At 39.1% G+C, this 21,703-nt stretch overlaps 1 protein-coding gene across 3 annotated transcripts in view; it reads right to left on the reverse strand.

Moving 5' to 3' along the window:
• sfpq (splicing factor proline/glutamine-rich) overlaps nucleotides 1–20,457 on the reverse strand; it is a 23,023-nt gene extending 2,566 nt beyond the window's left edge. Inside the window, exons 1-10 of one of the 3 annotated variants that reach the window (XM_008422877.2) lie at nucleotides 19,377–20,457; nucleotides 18,299–18,487; nucleotides 17,923–18,224; nucleotides 17,739–17,834; nucleotides 17,455–17,651; nucleotides 17,234–17,318; nucleotides 16,974–17,085; nucleotides 16,832–16,880; nucleotides 16,558–16,664; nucleotides 11,860–12,355 (exon numbers count right to left, since the gene is read on the reverse strand). In XM_008422877.2, the coding sequence (XP_008421099.1) occupies nucleotides 12,245–12,355; nucleotides 16,558–16,664; nucleotides 16,832–16,880; nucleotides 16,974–17,085; nucleotides 17,234–17,318; nucleotides 17,455–17,651; nucleotides 17,739–17,834; nucleotides 17,923–18,224; nucleotides 18,299–18,487; nucleotides 19,377–20,255 (2,127 nt within the window). In that variant the 5' untranslated portion in view covers nucleotides 20,256–20,457 and the 3' untranslated portion in view covers nucleotides 11,860–12,244. Of the gene's footprint in view, nucleotides 1–11,859; nucleotides 12,359–16,557; nucleotides 16,665–16,831; nucleotides 16,881–16,973; nucleotides 17,086–17,233; nucleotides 17,319–17,454; nucleotides 17,652–17,738; nucleotides 17,835–17,922; nucleotides 18,225–18,298; nucleotides 18,488–19,376 lie in introns of those variants that run through there. The other 2 variants (XM_008422876.2, XM_008422878.2) reach the window with 2 other exon arrangements.
• Nucleotides 20,458–21,703: the final 1,246 nt, after the last annotated feature.

Here is a 21,703-nt window from a genome sequence, read left to right on the forward strand (position 1 = left end):
TTAAAGAACACTGAACATGTTTCTGGAATTATTTCCATTTTTCACTGAATCAAATATAAAATAGTAACAAGAATGGGGTTTAAGTTTCAGACATATGYCCTAWAAATGAAAYRGTACGTTTCGTTKATGGTAAAATATAGTTTAAATCCAATCCAATACTTGGAGATATTTATGTTTCCGCWTAATTTCAGTCAGAATTTTATTTCGAGTTGCTTTGCCATCGTTTAGGTTTCCATCGTTTCAGACAGGAAGCGATGTTCATGTGGAACGGGAAGTAAAMCTGTGAATAAAGGAGCTACAGCAGAGAGATAAACATTAAGCTGGTTTCCTATCCTTTAGTTCATGGTTTAAGATGAACAGAATAAACAGAAACCAYCTGATTTTCCTGACCTCCATCATTTATTGGAGCTAATCAGATCAAAGTTCAACAGTTTCAAAGATGATCTGGATATTTTTCCATCCATAAGGGACCATAAATACTCCAGCTCTACTAAAACATTTCCTTACAGGTCGTCATGTATGGAGCAGAAACAGATCCAGCAACAGCTTTTACACAAAACCTGCCTGATGTTTCTCCAATAGAAAAAAGTAACAAGGCCAAGAGAAAATCAGCAGMACATKAATGAGAATGAAATCTGAATCTGTTTCAAATCGTTTAATAAAAACCGTAACAGGGCAGTATTATGTATTTTCCAGGCACTTRGCGCCATTTTATAGCATAGCATATAATACCTTCAGTTATTATAAAAATGCTATATATCAAATAAGTCAAAAGAAATTTTACTTCCTAATTTAACGTCTTTAAGTTGGGCCTCTGTCTTTTTAAAAACTCCTGCTCTTTCTGAATCAGCCATGYTGTCAGCCTGAAGTCATCCCAACATGGCTCCACGTTTTTACCAGCGTTGCTCCGAGCAGCAGCTCCTATAACGAGCTCTGCAGTGCTTTCTAATTGCTGCTGGCTAGTCTGAAGGAGCTGAGCCTTGAAGGCGGGGCTAAATCCACCCAGGCGTTTTGCACAGCTGAATGGTTGCCATGGAGATGAAAGGATTTCTCAAACATGTATGRAAAACAATTCAGGCAACACTCCAGGTATGTTATTGATGAGGAAGTAGCATTATAACACGGCGGAAAGCTAAAAAAGTCAATTTTACATAATGCTGCCCCTTTAAAATGTAACATTCCCAGATCTGCACCACGAATATTTGCATGAATTCAACCTTGTCTTTACATTTATAAAATAAAAAAAGAATATTTCCCACCAACCAATTTTATCTTTTATATTAAAAGATAAAATGTTTGTTGAAAGACGTTCAACTGAAGTTAAAATYCTTGTTTCTGGTTCTGYCTGGAGATACTCGGCGTGTTACTCCACACATTCTGATTCCGGCTCTGACCCAGTCAGATACACACGGGTGTATTGTTGCAAACATACGGAGAAAAGTAAAGTACTGCCCACACACACATACAGCAGAGGTCAACATGGTGCTGCATTCCCACCCACACACCCCGGTCCAGGCCCGTTTCTGCACTGTGACGCCATCCTGTCAGTGTGATGCCAGAAGCCCTCAGCGCTCCYGAGAGAAGCACAGCTGCAATCAGAAACATGGAGGGGAGGGGACACTTACCTTACTGTTCAGATCATCTGTGTAAGCATACCTCTGGCTGCAGTGTAAACAAGTCCAGGCTCTACTGTCCACTGACCTCTGCAGAACTACTCATCGTCATAGTAACCCAACTGCAGAGGAGATGTGTGTATGGAGGAGCGGGCGGCCTGCCTCTGACAGCAGCTAACGCACCTCAGGTAGCCAACGTCACACACACACACAACCACACACACACACACACACAGCGTCCACCTGCAAACGTTAAGCTGCCACTGGAGGCACTTCATGTTGGGATGCAACGGAGGTCAGAGGTCAGATTACACCCCTCTGGGTCGGTCCAGTTCTTCTACTGGAAATGTGGACTGAGATGCTAACGCTACACACGGCTAACACCAGTAATTAACATGAATGTGATGCTAGCTGTGAACTGAACACATGCAGAGCAGCAGGTAAGGCTGCATGCTGCCAGTTCTGGTCCGAAATATCCAGTTAAGAAGCCAATTATGCCGAGAACTCACTGAATGCTGCACTGTGCACCACGACCCTAATCACCTGTACATTGGCACATTGTCCAGATTTTGAATTTATTTAACAACTTGAGCCTTTTTACATACAATTAGAGCTATATTAATACAAATGAAGACATAATAAATGTATTGCCTAGAATGCAATAACAGCATTGCTTTAGTGAAATTGGACCAGGTGAAGCTAAAACTATGCCTCTTAAGTTTTGTGTTTTTATCCTAAATATACATTTTCAGCAGTTAAATACAGAACTGAATGTTCTTTAAGTGACAATTAACAATAATAAATGAATTATAATTAATCTGATCAATTGTTTCAGGTTTATTTATATCTAACCTGCAGTGGGTGTTCAGGCAGGAAGGGCTTCAGCTGAAAAATAACTGAATCTGAAACCATATTCATAAAAATCCCAACCTAAAGTTTGTTTCCTTAAGGCTGACTTGTTATTGTGAGTTGAACTGAAATGTTGGCACTAATACTTCATGCTGGTTAACCTCGAAGCACGGAGTCCAGGTAGGTRAGCTCCAGAAGATTTCCAGGTAAATAGCCTTCCTACTAGAGTTTAATAAACTCTGATGCAGTCAGTCTGATGTTTTTATTACTGACTGGCTAATTCAATTCAAGTCATTAAAACATTCAGTAATAGATCAATATCTCTTCTGTGATGGAAACATGTCTGAGTTTCCTGATTAACAGGAGGAAACATTTTCATTTCTGCTCCAATTGAAGCAGGTTCTGCATCAGTAGGTCTCCTAGCCCACAGTGCTAAAGCGACATTTCATAACTAAATAGGATTTAACAGCATTAGTAATGCAACTAGGAAAACGTTCTGGTCTAATTGCATTTTGAAGACTTTTTTTTGAATCTAAAACTCTTATTTACTTGAATCATGAGGAGAAAAAGGTTCAAACTTTCTCTATCAGCACAGTTGAAGAGTGGAATTCTGGGTAAGTTTTCTGTCCCAAGAAACATTTCCATGTCCGTTTCTGGTTTTAAAAGCTGAGCTACAGGTGAGCAACACGCTTGCTGCCAAACAGGCAGCATCTAGCTGCGTTTCCATTATAAACATGCGCAAAAATTTGTCACCATTGGTATATTCTGCCAATGTTAGAGAAAAAAGCAGAACAATTTTACAACTGCAGTGTTTCCATTCAATAGGAAATGCAATAAAAGTCAGACGTGATTAAGTTTGGTCACGTGACACTGCAGTTTACAGCAGTTTACCACTGCTGTTTTGCAGAGTACAAACTAACTTAACACAAAAAGTTTTTTTTTTTGCTGTTTTTCCAAAATTGGCATTTCCACTAAGCAAATTTATTTTCGGAATTCCAATTTACACAATTTTGTAGTCAAAGGAAACGCAGCTACTGATCAGATAGCTTTTGATCCAGTTGATCACAATTTTTTTCTTACAAAAAGAGCAATAAATAGAAAGCATCAGGCTGATTTGGATATTTATCTTAGATAATTTGTTCACGCTCATTATGGAGTGCCACAGAGTTGTGTGCTTGGATCCCTTTTCTTCGCTGTATATGTGCTTCCGTTATCAGACAGCATGGGGTGTATTTCCACAATTATGCAGATGATATACTCAAAGCCTGATGAATCTAATAAATTAGGCATACTACACACACTTCTTAAAGACATACAAACTTGAATGACTCAGTTTTCTGCTGTTAAATTCAGACAATGTGGAAGCTCTTTGGAGCAGAGCATCTGAAAAACAAACTCCGTACTTAACTTGGATCTCCAGTAATATCGTACAAAGACTTCGCATCACCTTTGACCGGGACAGGTTCCTTCTTTCACCTGCACAATTTTACAAAATGAAAAACATCTCATACCACAGTGACATAGGAAAACTAGTCCATGCGTTTGTTACTTTAAGGCTTAACTTTAGTACCACAAAGTTAAAAAACTGAAGCACTAAAATCCAGAAGATTCATCATAAATATGAGATCTGATTGGTCCATATGTTTCCAACAGAGCACTTCAAAGTGCAAATCTTTTATCACCCCAGTTTTTTTCCAACACACTTTTAAAACTTTACCTTTTTGATAAAGTTCAGAATGTAAACTAGTTGTACCCATCTTGAAGTATCTCTGCAGGTATGCTGCTATAGGCGTGGCCTGCTGGAGAATACACTGACCACTTTTTCTAACTACCATCGTCTTCCACCATCATCCCATACCTGTTCACGATAGGCGACTGCTGAAACGTTATCGACTTGAATCAATTAGTTGGAAGGAAGGTTTGCTCCTTGATCCAACTGGCTGGTGTGTTGGATAAAAAACCTTTTACTGTTGGGAGTAATAAGCCAAGTTGCACTGCATTAAAATGAGGATCAAATGGGAGTTTTTGTTAATGAATTTGAATCAGTCCATTTGATTGCAGTGAGATGAAAATGCATTTCTTGACATGAACTAAATCTGTTCTCTTGCAAAGTGCCTTGAGTTGAGAATTGGTTATGATATAAACTCAATTTAATGGACATGGAATTAAAATGTAAATGTATAAAATTGCATTAAAACAGGCAATTACAACAGCTGCTATGAACCGTAGTCATGACATTAGATATCGTCAACAATAGTGTAAATTGCACTAAATTGCTAAAGCTTTGTTTTTCTCTCTGTGGTGAAAAACCTCAACGAAGCTCATTTCTAAAAAACAACCAGGCTGATAAAGCATCTGCTCTAGAGTTAAGAGAAAACGTTGGTTTTCAACGGTCGAAGGAATCCAAACTATGGCAGTTCTTAATGTTAGATGATAAACGAGGGAAGTACGTACTCTCCTAGTTTTTTTTATTTTTTACCAGAGCAGCACATGAGCAACGAAAGAGCATCTGCAAAGGAGGTAAACAGGATTTAATGATGAACTGACGGGAGACGAGGCTGACATTTCCCTTTGGAGAGCAGAATGCACAAATTGAGCAACATTTTTAACTAAAAGCAGAAATTAAATCGTTTCAGACCAGAGGTAACCTCCAGATTAGTGCTACAGTAAAACTATGAGAATGTCAGCACTAAAGTAGATTTACAAGACGAAATGTGGGAAAAAAAACTTCAGAAAAATACTTGTTCATAATAATCAAAGGGCAAAACTGCTCTTAGTAAAAATCAACTACAGGGCTTTAAGCCCAATTTAAACCCAATGTAAAATAAGTCTGATTTCCTCCACTGTTGATAAAAATCACTTAATGCCTCTTTCCAATGCAGGTGATTATTGTCAGCGAGTCATTTTATGCCTGAATATTGGCTACTTACTAAAATCCACCACTGGTCCACAGATCAGTGGTATCAAAGTCTTTGATTTTGGGTCACATCAAAATCACAGATGTCCTCAAATGGCCGATTGCGGCTAAATGAAAACATACATAAACTGAAAACTTTAATAGCAGTCCCTGCATTCGACTTAATGAAACTTGCGTTCTTTTTGCGTATTTTATCCAGGAAGATTCTTAAAATTAATATTGAACACCTTTCACACTGGAGTAATTTGGCAGTTTACAGATAAAGCAACTTATCTTCAGTCTAGAGGGCCACATAAAAAGCTATGGAGAACAAAACAGTTCAAGCTTTTTTTTTTTTTTATTAACGAAATTAAAGAGGGGAATTCTGGGAGTTTGTATCCATGTCACTGACGATTATTGTCAAACTTCCCTACTGCTTTTTGGAGCACAGCTCCTACTGCCAAAAAACAACAATTTTCATGTCTGTTTTTGTCGTTTGTGGTTAAAAAGCTCAGCTACATGTGAGCAACGTTTCCTGCTGAACTCTGCTCCACCTGGGTAACCGGGCAGGCTGAACTAAACACATGACCAAAGCCCCAGCGATACATCAGGAAGATATTTCAGTGCCTGGATTTCATTTATGATGTTCATACCAGAGCTTCTGAGATACCATTCAATATTAAATGGTATCTCAATCTGGTTTAGATCGTATTTACATGACAGATTACGGTTCGTTCATATTGAAAAATCTTCACACATCAGGATTACTTATGGAGTACCACAGGGTTCAGTGCTTGGTCCTATTTTCTTCACTACACAGACTAAACTAATACGGTCCAGCAGAAGCTACAGACTTTCTTGGTTCCTTTCCATAGTCCAACATCTTAAAGATGATCAAACCTGTTAAAGAAGAACAAATTGTATACAACACCAACAAAGAGACACAGCAATACAAATACACAACTTAGCTAAATCAGTACTGACTGACGTCTTGCTATGCATGATAGTTTTCTGCTTTATTGTAAAAAGAAAAGCTAAACATTGAAATATGCAGTTTTATTTGGCTATTCAGTTTGTGATTCAACATGCCTTTTAAAAGTTAACACTCCAAGATGTCCAAACATCCATCAATGCCTATTCTATAATTAGAAAATTATATGAAATGATTTAAAAATGTTTTCCAATGTAGGAATAACCTTTATTTTGCAAGTCATCTTAAGTATTAATCTGGTGATGCTGAATTTACATAATTTACCAGATTAAATAAATATGTATACAACTCATTTTGCAAACAATAATTAACGTTGTGGGGGGGAAATGAGGATTTCTACTCAAATAGAAGGAAGTGAAAATTATCACCACAACTTTTCCACAACTTCATCCAGAAACTCAAAATTCTGCTTTTTGAGCCAGTAAGATTTTAGTATATTGAACAAAACAAATGGACTTGTATTCAAAAATGCCTTAAAAAACAAGTTTGAAGTATATTCTTCAAACTTTGGATATATGTTTAATTATATGCCACTAAATATTTGTGACACTATATAAAAAATAAAAAACAAATCCCCAAAAATAGAGGAAATCATTTCACCGAGGAAAGATCAGGAGAAAAATCCCAGCACGGCTGTTGATCTTGTAAATCATCTTACCATAAAGCTATTTGTCCTTGTTTGAAATAAACAGAAATACTATAAAATAAAGCACGTCTGCTGCTTGGATCTATAAATTAAATCCATGTTACAATGTCTTACAGTCCAAAACGTTTAGAGCTGGTCAGACCTGTTAAAGAAAATATTCATACAACACAAACATGTAACATCCAAGCAGAACAAGCCACATTTATCCAATGTTAAAAGTCACGTGGGATCTGATTTAGGATGAAAATAAGGCCATCATTAAGTTCAAGTTTGAAAAAAAATGTATAATCTCTTACCCGTTATAAACTTCAATGTTGATTTAATCTTTGGGATGCAGCATTTAAATATTCTTATACATCTCACAATGCTGGGCTTTCTCTGTAGCTACGCTGCTGCAGACTGAAGCTGCAGGCAGTCAAAATGACCTCAGGCTCCTACTACTCTCCAATTTGCATTATTTGCCGTCATGTCAGCTTTAAACTTTACATTCTTTTTCGTCAATTAAGTGGTCTCGTGTTCAGTTTAGCTCTAAACTCCCTTCTAGCCTGTAAAAGTGGCTCAGAGTTGCTCTTTGGCCGTTTCTTTCCAGATGAAGCCTCTAAATGAGCTACTAATGTCTTACCATTAATGTCTTACTTTTCTCTAACATAGAAAGCACGCCGCTGCACAGTGGTGCAGTTGGTAGCACTGTTGCCTTGCAGCAAGAAGGTCCTGGGTTCGATTCCCGGCCTGGAGTCTTTCTGCATGTTCTCCCTGTGCTTGGTGGGTTTTCTCCGGGTACTCCGGTTTCCTCCCACAGTCCAGAAACATGACTATCAGGTTAACTGGTCTCTAAACTCTCTGTAGGTGTGGTTGTGTGTGTGCACAGTTGGTTGTCCTGTCTGTCTCTGTGTTGCCCTGTGACGGACTGGCGACGTGTCCAGGGTGACCCGCCTCTCGCCCATTGACCACTGGAGATGGATACCAGCACCTCTCGCAACCACCTTAGGGAAGATTATGCAAGATAATGGATGGATGAAGAAAGTTCTCCTGAATCAGTGCTTATGTCTTCCCAAACCACCAATCGGTTGTGGCAGATGGACGTTCAAAGTGAGTCCAGTTCTGGTTCTGCTGGAAGTTTCTTCTTGTTACTGGGGAGTTTTTCCCTCTTTACTGTTGCTACATCCTCATCCAGGAGGAGTGAATGGTGGAAGTCAATCTTTTTAATTTCCTTAGACAGAAAACCAATAATCTAAACTTGGTGGATTGTTTGATAACTGGGATCAACTAGATTTGATTTAATTGACTTGGAAAGTGTATGATTGAATTGAAAGGACTTTTTTTGGTAAAGTGCATCGAGTCGACGTGTTGTGAACTGGTGTTTCTCGTCTTCTAGCTTCAATCAAATAAAATAAAAAAAAAGCTGAAAAAAAGTCTGACAGACAAAAACGACAAAATAAAAAGGTCCAAAAACTGACATCTGAATCCGTTTAAAAGTTCCTTTCGGGGTTCAGTTCAAAATGGGAATCAATCAGAAAGTACAATAGGGGAAAAAAGCTTACCACAACGCATGCAGGTCCATAATTATTCATACCCCAGCCAGATTAAGATTTAGGGTTAATTTTAATTGTACCAACTGGAAGTAATAACATTTGCTCAGAGTAAACAATGCAAACAGCTGCTTGGCAATTAAAGAAAGCATTTAACTGCTGCATTATCAATTTGTGTTCACCATGAAATAATCATAACATGAATCTTTTTTTTTTTTTTGGTAACCCATTCAGGTGATTTTGAGTGATCTGCAAACAGAAACAGACTTATGTCTACATTTAAACTGCCAGGGGTTTGAATATTTTTTGGATTAGCTGTAAATGTACTGATGTAAAAAAAAAAAAAAGTTAACTTTTCTGTTATTCAGGCTCTGACCAAAGCTGTCAGTAGTTATGAAAGTGTCAAAAATTATCCAGAACACTTGAAATATGGACAAGATCATTTATGAAACATTTAATTTTTAAAAATGACACAATGTTTGTATTAATCTACTAAAAGGCTAAAAAATGTCAAATTTAGTCGCAATAGATCTCCAATAATTGTTGATAAATACCAAAAGGTAAATACCAGATATTTACTATGGGATTTTAATATTTCCGTAGATATTAAAGCTGAAAGATACATTACCTTTTTTAAAAACAGGATGTTTACATGTCTTCTCCAACTTCTGGGTTTTCAAACTAGGATCCCATCAGAGGTGATCCTCATGCCAAAAAACAGAAAACCCACCAAGTCTGGGGTTTCACAAAAAATAAAAACATAAAAACTCTTCAGCAGCGGTCAACTGTCCACACTGACAAATGTATGAATTTTAATTCCAGAGTAAAAGATTTGATTCAGATTCTTTAAAAATTAAAATAAAAAAATGAAACAACCCTTTATTTGAAGGCCCTTAACTGTGCTTAGAGGCCAAAGCTGGCAGTAAAATTATTTTTTATCACATAGGGTGGAAAGTTAAAATCCAAACTGCTTTTCAATGTTTATAAATTCAGTTTGGCTTTATTCAGTTTATATTCTGACCATATTATTATCTGGGATGTTAAACTACGAACAGGAAACTGCAGCTTCTAACCTACTCCACTCTGAAACCTGAGTGAAATAAAGATTGKTTTCTGGACATGATGGCCAGTAAGGACCCTGTGAAGATCCGACTGCAGTCCAGAGTTTTATAACGGTACCAAGCAGCAAGGACAATACTCCTCCCACTCAAAAGGTGGCGCTAAACACATATAAGGTGTCAGATCATGAGCAGAAGAACAACGACGTCTTCTCATTTAAGAACAAGCATCTGCTGCTTTAACCAGAGAGGATGATTTATCCCTCAGGAACAAGGTATAAAATAACTGCCAATATTTTGGTGAGAAATTGATATTTGTGCGTTATTTTCTCCTCATCGGAGTAGACCATTACAAGAAGCACATCATCACCCCAGCAATTAGCATTGTTGTCCAGCAGATATTCAAAATGGTGTCACACAAACAACCGAGGAATCCGACATTGTTGTTTAGTCAAAGTGTGGCAGTATGAAACTAGAGGTGCAAAGAGAGACTTCCTCATTAAATACGGACACCATGATGCTCAGTAGCTAAAAACACCGTACTGAGTGTTTTGTTTATGGTTAAGGTAAGACCACTCAAGCAATGAACAAAAGATAATTGTTAACGAAAAACAATAATTCTTGATGTATAATGGGTTCTACCATCTATCCAGACAGAACTCAGCGCTGCTCATTAAGCACAAAGGATGCTGACTGTGATCAAGTTGTTTTGCCTTCGAAAAACTGTTTTACATTTTCAGACACATATGCTACAGTAAAGAAACTTCATCTTCTTGGTAAATCACTCACTGTATTGAGTCTAACTCAAAATTGGCTAATAATGACATTTACATGCAGAACCGTATGAAACTTGAGTGCTAAGCATGCGTGTACAACAGGTCACAACATGGCAACTTGGTGAAAAGAAAAAGATCAAACCGAGTTCATGTAAACTGGAGAACGTCAAAACTAGAGCAGTTCTCACAGTAAGAGAAAGAAAAGATGGACGATCCTCAAAGAACGTAGGGCCAGACAGAAACGTCATCAAGTCCGTTGTTGAGATCCAGAAAAATCACTAAACTACGGCTAATAAATGAGCTGCTAACGAATGCTAAGTGCTACATGCAAAGAGCTCACTCAGCTGCTAAAAGGTACAATTTTCTCCCTCTTTGCAAAAGACGAACGTTTGATGGTTTTTAGTACAGAATGTGGCATATTATACACGGTTTTAGATTAGAAATATCTGTTTTACAAAAATTATTTTCATACTTCAAACTTGAGACTGAAAGTGATGTGCAACATAGTCAATTTTTAAAGGTTAATATGAAATGTTTTATTTCTGATCCGCTTTTGAACTTAAAGTTTTCATACAAAGTGATGTTTGATTTGCACTCCATTTTAAGCAATAAAAGTTTGTATTAAAAGAACAAATTTAAGTTGTTTTCAAAAAGAAAATGTATGTTTTCACTCCTGTGCATTTAAAACCGAGTGTCAGAGAAATAAGAGGTAAACTAAAGATGAAAACCGCTGCAGAGGGTCACATCTGGACCGTGCTGGTCGGTGTGTTAACACAGGACCGGTTACTGCAGTCAAGGCTTGGACAGTTTTCTGAGTGATTGTGACGCTTCTGAATAAAACGGATTCAAAAACGGTCACAAGGCACCACAGCTTGACACGTGTGCCGCCACAAAGAGGCAGCTGATGGGGCTTGTTGCCCTTAAGATGGCAGTAATTTAGTAAAGTCATAGTTGAGCTGTAATTTGTGGGACTAAATTCAAAGAACAAAAATTTTTTTTGGGAACAAAATATCCCAAACAGTAACCGCAGCCTCGTGAGGAGAATAATAAACTCTTAACATTCAGGCAAGAGCAAGCTGGTTGAAGCTGCTCCGACTCAAAGATCATAAGACATTTCATAAATGTGTGGAAAAGGTCACAAGCACAGTGGAGGCATTGAGCTCTTCCAGTAAACACCGACTCAATTAAACGAAGCGTTACAGTCAATAAAATCACAGACCTGCTGGGAATGAGCGATTCTGAAAGCGGATACCAGAGTTCAATGGAGTGATCTGCTGTACACCAGTCAGCAAACTAAAGAGAAGCGAGTGTGAGCAAACAGCCGGAGCGACTGAGAAACTTCACTGAATACTGAACTGCATGTGTATGTGGTCATTAGTCCAACTTTGAACCCAGGAAACCCGCACAGACCCAACGTGATCGTTTTACTGCCAGTATTTCTTCTGTTATCACCTTGCTGCAGGAAAATGGTGGAATCAGAATTGAGGTTTAGGAATAAACGTTAAAGGTTTGTCCTGATGGAACCAGTTTGTCTTTATTATAGTCACTTTCAACTCCAAATAGTATTTTATGGCACAAAACAAAGCCATAGGAGGTTCAGAAAGGTTACAGTTATCACTTCACGACGATTCACAGAAAAATACATCTAGAAATGAAAAGGATACATGGTCTGAAAGAACAACTGGATCACACCGGGGTGACCTTTCTACACTAATGGCAATACAAAGTAAAAAAAAAAGAAAAAAAAGTATCGACTTAATTATAAAACTAATCAATTAAATGGATAAAATGATGCAACAGATTCAACTTAAATACAATAATTGTGACTCAACATGTTCGTCTTGGAGTAGCTTTACAAATAGTGCTGCTGGAACAAAACGCAGCGTTTAAAAACGGGGTTTCTTAATGGGGCCGTCAAACTCCTCGCGGACGCGGCCGTACGCTGCGGCACCGGCGCCCATTCCTCTAGCGCCGCCCTGCACATAGCGCTCGCTGCGCTGCTTTTGTGGGAATTTGCAGGGAGATGAGGATTAATGTAAGGGAAGGAGTCGGTGCGAAAGCGGCACACAGTTCATGTCCATGTGGAGACGTGAAAGAATGTGTGGAAAACAGGTGGGTTGTGTGTATTGTGTGAAGGTTTATGAAACAATCAGCAGGAGACGCATCCGGAGAAACGTTCGTTCCAATAGAAGGTCCACAGGTGCCACAGGTTACATACAGAGAAGGAAGAGAGGGTAACGTTTTCATTAGTCTGGGCCTTCCTGTTGTCTTCTGCTCTCCAGTGCATGCTAGTCTACAGCACATAATGCTCTTAAGGTCCAATACAGACCATATTCACCAGCTGCTAATCAGTCATATCGCAACACAGTTTCTATAGACGCCACTGAGAAATACCCAGCACCATGTTGGAGGACAAACAATTAGCTTAAAAACCAGAGAAAGCGATCATCAAAATGACATTCAGGATGAAGAGATTTTTTTTCTTTTAACAGGAAAAAAAAGAATCTCAATCATAGGACTAGGAGCAGAAAGGACAGCTAAGTTTACCAAACACATTTCCAGTTTGGCTTCAATGCCACAAACGTTTGTGGTGGAAAAAAGGAAACAGTTGGAAACAGGTGTGACGTTTGCTAACCGCACGGCGCAGACGTGACCTGGTGGGCGCGTCTGTCAGTCAAACCTCCAACAGCGGCTGATCTTCAGACCTTTGTAGACGTAGGCAAGATTGGTCTCTCGTGCAAGTATCCATCTTGGTTTTAAAGTTCAGTGTGTTGGGTACAATAGAATAGAATAAAAATGTATATATATTTAAACTTTAGTCAGCTGTAAATACAATTTTTTTATAATTTCTGTACTTGAGAAAGTGTGTTGCTGACCATTTAAAATAGTCTTTTAGAAGAGAAGTAAATCTAGAAACTTAATAAAAATAAATACCTAAACACATCCGTCTGTGAGAAGCCAGTCTAAATAATGTGCTCTCCTTCAACCTTATATCAAATACGACTTAACATTTTTACCAGCATTGTTCTGAGAAGTAGGTCCTGTTATGATCTCAGCAGTTCCACCAGGTGTTTGCCAATTGCTATTGGCTAGTCTGAAGGAGTTGAGTAGGGGGAGGAGCTGAGCCTTGAAGGTGGAGCTAGATCCACCCAGGAGTTTTGCACAGTTGAATGGTTGCCATGGAGATTAAACATGCATGAAGGAATCGAGGGAACACTCCAGGCATGTCTTAATGAGGGAATATCATTATATCATGACAAAAATCTAAAAGTCAATTTTACACATTACTGCCCCTTTAAGCTATTGGGTGTCCTCCAATATGGCAGACAGGAAGTTTGTTGACGTCCAACTGAAATATCGTAGACAAAAGATCAAACCTTCATGGATTCCACAGAAATATTATATGAATGAATATGTAGAATTAAAGATAGCTGAACCATTGTTCAGTTATCTTTAAAAACATAAATCAAGAGCTTCACAAGGGATGACAGCAATAGACTTGGAAACTCTGATGAATTGTTGCATAGATATTAGGTAAGAATATTAATTCTTGCAAAAATAAAGAGTAAAAACTTTCCCATTCTAAATTATTTAACAGTCAGCTTGGGCTACGTTCACATAGCAGGTAAATGGCACATATTCTAATTTTTCATTGCCTAACCTTTAGCTTCCTTGGTCTTGTTATGAGTTTATGAAGACACTGTTGGCTCTCACTGCTCAACGAGCTGATCCACAGACAGCAGCGTCCATCATTACTACTGTAAGCAGAGTGCTGTTGTGTGACGTCTACGTTCTCCTGTACATGCGAGTGGCTTTGGGATCGTAAACCATTCACACAGAAGTTTCATTGCGGTCGCATTTAAGTAGTAGTTGAAACGACCATAAAAAAAGAAAGTTGAATCATAGAAAAACTAATTGTAATTGAGCATCAAGACGTGCTGTGTGAACGTAGCCTTAGATTCTCAGAACCAGACCCAAGTCAGAAAAAGTGTCATAGCTAGAAAACGAGGGATGAACTGGTGTGAGTTGCAATGATACTAAAATAACACCTAAAGTTATAAATATTGTACTATTTCATGAGTGACAGTCTGATCTCAAAAGATCTAAACTAAGGATAACTCGACTTTAGACAGTAACCAGCTGATATTCATGGTGAATTCATGTTAAAGAACTAATCTATTCTAATCACTAAACTTCTACTTAAAGCAACAACAGTGAAATTAAATAAATGCCACATTTTTAATCAAGATTATGAGAGCATTAAATCTTAAGAGATCTGAAGTCTTTAAACTGCTACTCTCTCATAAACAGCATGAGAAACGTTGATGGATCATCCCTTGTATTTTAAAGAAGAGCCTTTGCTACTGTAACGTAGTTCAGCGGTGATCACTTAGCCTCTGATCGTCTCTAAAGGAGCTAAAAATGTAGCAGGCACTGCAGCAGTGCGTCTCCAACTTACCTTAATGTACATTAACAAAAAAAAATGTCAAAAACAAAACATTAACTCAGTTAACACAAAGAGGAAACAGTTTTTCATTAATCACAAGAATAACGGTGGTTCAAAGTTCAGAGAAACAGTTCTGTAGATGGATGATAGTCACAGAATGTCCCGATTTGAGTATCGGATCGGGAAATGATCAGAGTTTATGATCATCTGAGATTCTGTGTTTTATTAACTTATGAGTCTGGGTTTAACCCAACAATCACAGATTTTTACTCATTAACCTGAAGATCACAGAAAATAGGAGAATATTTGCTGCTTCAGCTAATTGTACAGTGCCCAGAAATAGCCACACATGCTAGCATTAGCCCAGCATTTCAAACACCATTACCAGGATAAAGACACCAGTGTAACAAAGCCTGTTGCTGGACGTGTCCAGTCAGAGACTCTCTATGAACGGTCCAGACGCCCAGTCAGGGCAGCTTGGAGGACTTTTTAAAGAAAGTTTTTGGCAGACAGAGCTACAAACCAGCTGTCAAAGACAGAGCCATTTTTAATCAGGCTTCTGAAGGACACCGCTTAAATGAAGTGGGATTACCATCACCAAGCTGCAAAAAACAATTACATTTCATCACATTTTGGCCTTTATTTTTGCTCATATGGAGCAAATGGAGGGGTATTCAAACATCAATAAATCATCACGATAAATCTGAATTATTCTGATCAGAAATATTTTTTATGGTAATAAGTAATGACAAATTCCCAGTCCTACAGAGAGCATTATAAAAGCTTTCTCGACTTTTGTAAGATTGCTGCTGCCAAAATAAACCATTAAAAGTCACTTCAGGCCCCAAATCGCCTGTATGGGACGCTGATGGAGAGTCAGAATCGGATTAGGTTTTGACTGGGACATCTCAACTGAATTCAGACAAACTATGAATATGGTCAGTTCTGCAGCATGTAAACAACTGTCAGCCGAAAAACTCTTCAATCCAGAGAAAAAATATAAAAAATATATTTCACTCCAACACACACCTCCAACATGTTTACAGCACAAATAGTCTCCATTTTTGCCTGACCCCTCTGATGAAGTCCTTTATGTTTTTAATACCATCATCCTGCACTAAAAGCATTCTAAATTTGCAGTTACAAAAAAAGAATAACTAGCGGAGCAAACCGAGTACAGCCCTACTAAAAGTCTCAAAGTTGCTCAAACAACAGAGGTAGAGATACAGATTCCACACATCCACCCAAAAATACAAGTTCCCATTTCTGTGGTTCATCAAAGTTATGCCTTAAAGTAAAAATGGAGCAAACGTTTCAACTGGAGCGCTGCTGATAGTTACAGAAAAAAAAAAAAAAGATTTTCTGCTGTCCACAAAACAAAGTGCCTGTCACGCTCACAAGAGACAGGACTTGCAAAGATCCTCTATGGACACAGATGACACACTAGAAAAGAGCAGAAGGAACATTGACAGATTTATCTGGTGATTTAGTGCAGGATGAAGGTTTTGTAGCTAAATGTGATTAATCCAGGGTTAATCAGGGGACAAAGCTGCCATGGAGAACAATGTTTATAAATCTTCATATTCCAACTATTCACCAACCACAAAGTCTTAAAGAGAGGAAGCTACTTGTGTTCTAAGCTGCTGCTGGCCCAGCTGGCCTCCATGTCTACAATCACCATCAGATATTTAACACAAAAAGAAAAAATAAACAGCCACATGTGAACTATATTCCCAAAGTGGGATACATTACCATTTCACTGGTCATCATGCCTCCTGGAGACGATCCCAGTCCAGACTGACCCTCAAAGCCGAGGCCACTCATCGCAAAGTTCTGGTTGGATCCGCTGAAAGCCATGTCTGATGAGAAAACAACACGTTAAACACCCCAGAGTTTAAAACAACTCAGTCTCTCTTGATTGAAACAAACTGAAAATGTCTCAAACTGTGACTTTAAAACTGAATTACACATCAAACTGAGCTTTTTGTCTCTGGGTAACTCCATCTATCAATGCAGTGGAACTTACCTCCCATGCCTAAGGAGCCACTGGTGTGCATCCGTATGTCAACGTCTCTCTGTGAAACAGAAATAGTTATCAAACAGGTAAAACAACAACAAAAAACAACTAAAATCATATGTTGTTGAGTTGAACATAAAATTGCTCTTACATCCATGAAGTTTCCCATTCGGTAGTTTTCTTCACGCTGACGGCGTATCTGTTCCTCCATTTCCCTCTTTCTGAGAAGCTCTTCTTCCCGTCTGCGCCGTTCTTCTTCCTGTCTGTTTATTTAATAAAACATAAATTAAAATAATCACAAGTTCCTCAGAGTGATGTTTGTTTTAATTCAGTTTTGCCCTAAAGACCCACCATATTTCCATGTGGTTACAAAATCATTCTAAAAAAAATCAAAGCTGATCATTCTCATACCTGAGCTGCATTTCCTTTCTCTTTTGCATTTCTTGGTTGTGCACTTCCTCCATGCGCCGCAGCTCTTCCTGCCGCCTCAGTAGTTCTGCAGGAAAACAAAAACCATGATTATTCTGATGATCACATAAGCAGAGAACAGTAAACTGACAGATATCGTTTCATTTTCCATTCACAACAAAACTGCAGCCTTTTGTTTTTGCTTGAGCAGCTTTGGGACTCACCCTGCCGCAGCATGTTGGCCTGATGCTCATGGTAAGCGTCTTCCATCTCGCTCTCCAGTTTCTCGCGCGCTTCACGCATGTTCTTCTCCACCTGCTCTCTTTGCTGCTTCTCCATCTCATCCAGAGACTTCCAACGTTTTGAATATTCAAACTCAAAGGAGCCGGGGCGGGGAAAGCGAGGAGGCTGCTCACGCGCTCTGAAACACAAACATCCAGCATGTTAGACCAGACTGAATCATGGAGGCAGGTTAGCATAACACAAGCAACCAAATTAGCAAACTTACACTTGAAATTTTTGGTTTTTCTGGACAAATTTCTCAGGAAGTCCATCATCACAATCAAACTGCTCCAGAGGCTCAACAACTACAGGACGGGGCGACCTAGAGAGATGAATAAATCAGTGAAATCATTCAGGAACTTTTGCCATCAGGTCTCAGTTTTGTGCGCATAACTAAAAAACAAGCTTACGCGGTGAGAAGGAAAACGCCCTCGTTGCATCGGTCCAGAGCTTTTTTAGCAGCGGCTCTGGAAGCAAACTCCACGATGCCGCGCCCTGCAGAGCGTCCACGATCGTCAACGACAACAACAGCCCTCTCGACCAGGCCGAACTGCGAGAAGGCTTCGTCCAGGAGCTCGTTGGAAACAAATGGAGACAGATTCTTCACAGACAGCGCAGCAGAGTGTGTAGCAAAACGAACACGAAGCGGTCTGCCCTTCATCGGATAGTCGTCCATCTCAGCTTTAGCGATTTCTGCCAGCGCCCGCGACTCCTACAACACAAACAGGAAACGGATTCAGTTTCTCGTGCTCAGCTGGTGTCACAGTTCAGAGCATCGCCTCTTACCAGTCTGATGAAGCCAAAGCCTTTTCCTTTGTTGACGAAGACTTCAGAAGGTTCTCCATACTTTGAAAAAAGTTTCCTGAAATCATCTTCTGTGATGTCATTTGGCAGGTTACCAACAAACAGACGGCATCTCTGTGTGTAGGACTTCTCTCCAGGCTTCAGCAACATGGACAAGGCTGCCTTGAACATCTGTCAACAATAAAACAGTCAATTAATTCAGGGACAAACTCAACTGGAGTACCATTCAACTTATATTCAGCTTTTTCATGCCCAGGCTTGACACAATACTTTTTTCTGGACAATAAATTGTCCCAGAAGTTATTGCAATAAACAGTAATATTGTTGTTTTGAAAGCATTTTAAAATAATATGATTGTAATGGCATAATAAAGCAAAAACACATTCTCAAAGATTAATAAACTTTAAACTGTAGTGAACATTTAACACTGGAAGTGGAAGACATTTTAAATACCTACAACAAATAAAATTAATTATTTAGTCTCTAAACAAAAATATCCTTAAAAAGAGCTAGTTGAAATCAAAGCATCAGACTGAAGACTTTTGTCATTTGGTTTTCTTTTTTTGCATGTTTCTTAGAATCGGACTATGTCATTTTTAATAACACAGTATTTTATTATGCTCTAAATTCTGCCTTACTGTACAGTGTTTGTATTTTATTTTTATATTTAAATTTTTGTGTTAACTGACATAATTTGGCTTTCTTTTCCGACACCTTGCTGCTGATAAACCTGAATTTCTCAACTGAGGAAGGTTATTTATTCTCTATTCTATACTTACGTTGAGCCCATATGAATGTGCATTTCATCGTTGCTTTATTTTCTTTTAGTTCTAATATTGATTTAAGTTAAGTAATTATTGTAAACTGAAACAAGTTAGTATCTCTCGAGAAACCATTTTAAATTTTCAGCGCCTTGATTTCTGTTTTACGAAATAAAAATTCAAAGTGAATCACTGTTAGACAAGATGGCTGCGGGCTAACGTCAGCTAGCTTCTCTTCACCGTGTCTGTCGCCATTAGCTGCTGCCATGTCTTGTTAATCTGACCGGTTTTAGACTCACCGCTGTTTCATCTGACTCGCTCTTGTTGGGTTCCTCTTTCGGTCTCTGTTCGGCCATTGGTTCCACCCTTTGGGGCGGCTTAGGGCCCGAACCCTGAACTGGACCGGTCTTGTTGCCTTGTTGGGGACCAGACCTTTGGCCCTGCTGTTGGCCTGGTCTAGACGCCTGTTGCGGACCGGGCCGTTGGTTCTGTTGGGGACCAGGTCGCTGGTTCTGTTGGGGTCCAGGCCTCTGGTTTTGCTGTGGACCGGGTCGCTGGTTCTGCTGTGGACCGGGTCGCTGGTTCTGCAGTGGACCAGGTTTCTGGTTCTGTTGGGGACCGGGTTTCGGGCTCTGCTGCGGAACCGTCTTGGGGCTCTGTTGCGGTGCGGGTTTCTGGCCTTGTTGTGGACTTGGCTTCGGGTTTTGCTGTGGAGTCTGCTGCTGCTGCTGCTGCGGCGGCTGTGCGTTGGCATTCCCAGCCGGAGTTTTGATCTGCTGGTTCTGGTTGGCCTGAGCGGGGGTCGTCTCCGGTTTTGGAGTTGAAGTCTGGGTCTTCGACTGGTCCGCAGGAGGGTTCTGTTTCTGCTGCTCCTGCTGGGCCGGTGGTTTCTGTTGGTCCATCGGGCCTTTCATGGTGAGGGCCGGTCCAGGGCTCGGTGGAGGAATAAGTGGCTTCGACTGGTTTTGCGCAGACTTCTGTTGGGAATTCGGGCTGTTCGATCCGCCGAAGTTGTTGTTGCCTCCCCTCCGGTTCTGGTTGGAGTTTTGGAAAGGGTGGTTTCGGTAATGCGGGTTTCCCATTATTCCGCCACGCATAGGGCCACCGGGACCTCCGCCTCTGCGTGGCTGAAATTGATTCATCCCGTACCCACCACGGTTATTGTTGAATCGAGACATTTATCCTTACGTGAGCGAAAGTACTATTTAAAAAAAAACGCAAATAATTAACTGCGTAGTTACAACTTCAACAGTTCGTTAAAGGTCCTCAAAATGGCGACCAACGGTCGAGCAGAAATGAGTCTTTCTTTCTCAGAACAAAATGACTCCGCCCATCTTCACCCAGCGCCTCTGATTGGTCCGTCGCTACGTTTTTGATGTAGTTCGAGCAGCTAACAAATGGATCCCCAGATTTTCAAGAGTCTATTTTCTTCACATTTGTTCCGGTTGAATTTAAATTATTTTATCTAAAAAAAAAAGTGTCAAATACCAGCCGTCAGTTGCTACGTTGCAGATATTGTTATAGTTATTAGTCATTATTGTTATTCGGGGTAATTTTAATGTGTAGAAAATAGCTGCATCTTATTCTCTGCTTTTTTTGTACATTTGTTTTGATAATAAAAGGAGAAAATACACTTTCCTGCATTTATTACATTTTTCTAACTTTTCGGAAGTTCAGTCTTTTTAAACATATGAAATGTAAATCACAACACTTCTTGTAGTAATTTATCAAAACAAAATATTTGCTTTTGTATACATTTATATGTAAGTAACATTGCAGATATCTGTTTATTTCCTATTCCAGAGCAGAAAATTGTACCTTGTGTAATTTTTGGCTGGAAAATATATTTTACAGAAGGAAAATATCAATGCTATAGATAATTTGTATTACACCATGTCTTTTGAGTTGTTGGGGCACTACTGTCATTTTCACTGAGTGGGTAAAAAAAAAGAAAATTGCTTCACAATTTTGGCCCATCTGACACAACTGACTGAGGATTGGTAAATATGTAGTGATATTTGTTTCGATAACTTCCTTTTTAATGTACCTGTGTTAATGTGACTGTAAAGCATACATTTTCTTCATGTGCAACAATAAAATCCCATATTATCTTAAAATGGCTGAGTTTACCAACAAGTTTACAAACTTCATTGTTTTTCTGTTAAAGCGTCTACAGAAAACACAAAAGACCTGAAAGATATCATTTTGAAAATATATTTTTTGTTACCATTTGTCTTAGACGTCGAGTGTCTGTAAAATACAAAAGTGTTAAATATATCTGGATGATTAAATGTTGCAGTCTATTTAGACCACACACTATAACTCTAGGCCAACTTAGTAAAAAGACGCCACCTGTTGGAGTCGCTGTAGAACTGCATTGGCAAACCATTTTCATTAGAGATGCACCTATATGAAAATAATGGGCAGATATCGATAACCGATAAATCAAAAATAAAGCTTTATTCTGGTTGTCCTTCCTAGGTTCCAGCTACACATCCAGCAGATTCAAAGATTTCCTCCAATATAGATAAAAATGACCTATTTGGATGTATTTGCTGGAAAATGAGCCAAAATACAAGCTGGAACTATCAGCTTAATTAAAATCAGACTGTTTGAGGAAGAGTGG

This window comes from Poecilia reticulata, linkage group LG11, assembly GCF_000633615.1.
Source record: "Poecilia reticulata strain Guanapo linkage group LG11, Guppy_female_1.0+MT, whole genome shotgun sequence".
In the NCBI taxonomy this organism is placed as follows: Eukaryota; Metazoa; Chordata; class Actinopteri; order Cyprinodontiformes; family Poeciliidae; genus Poecilia; species Poecilia reticulata.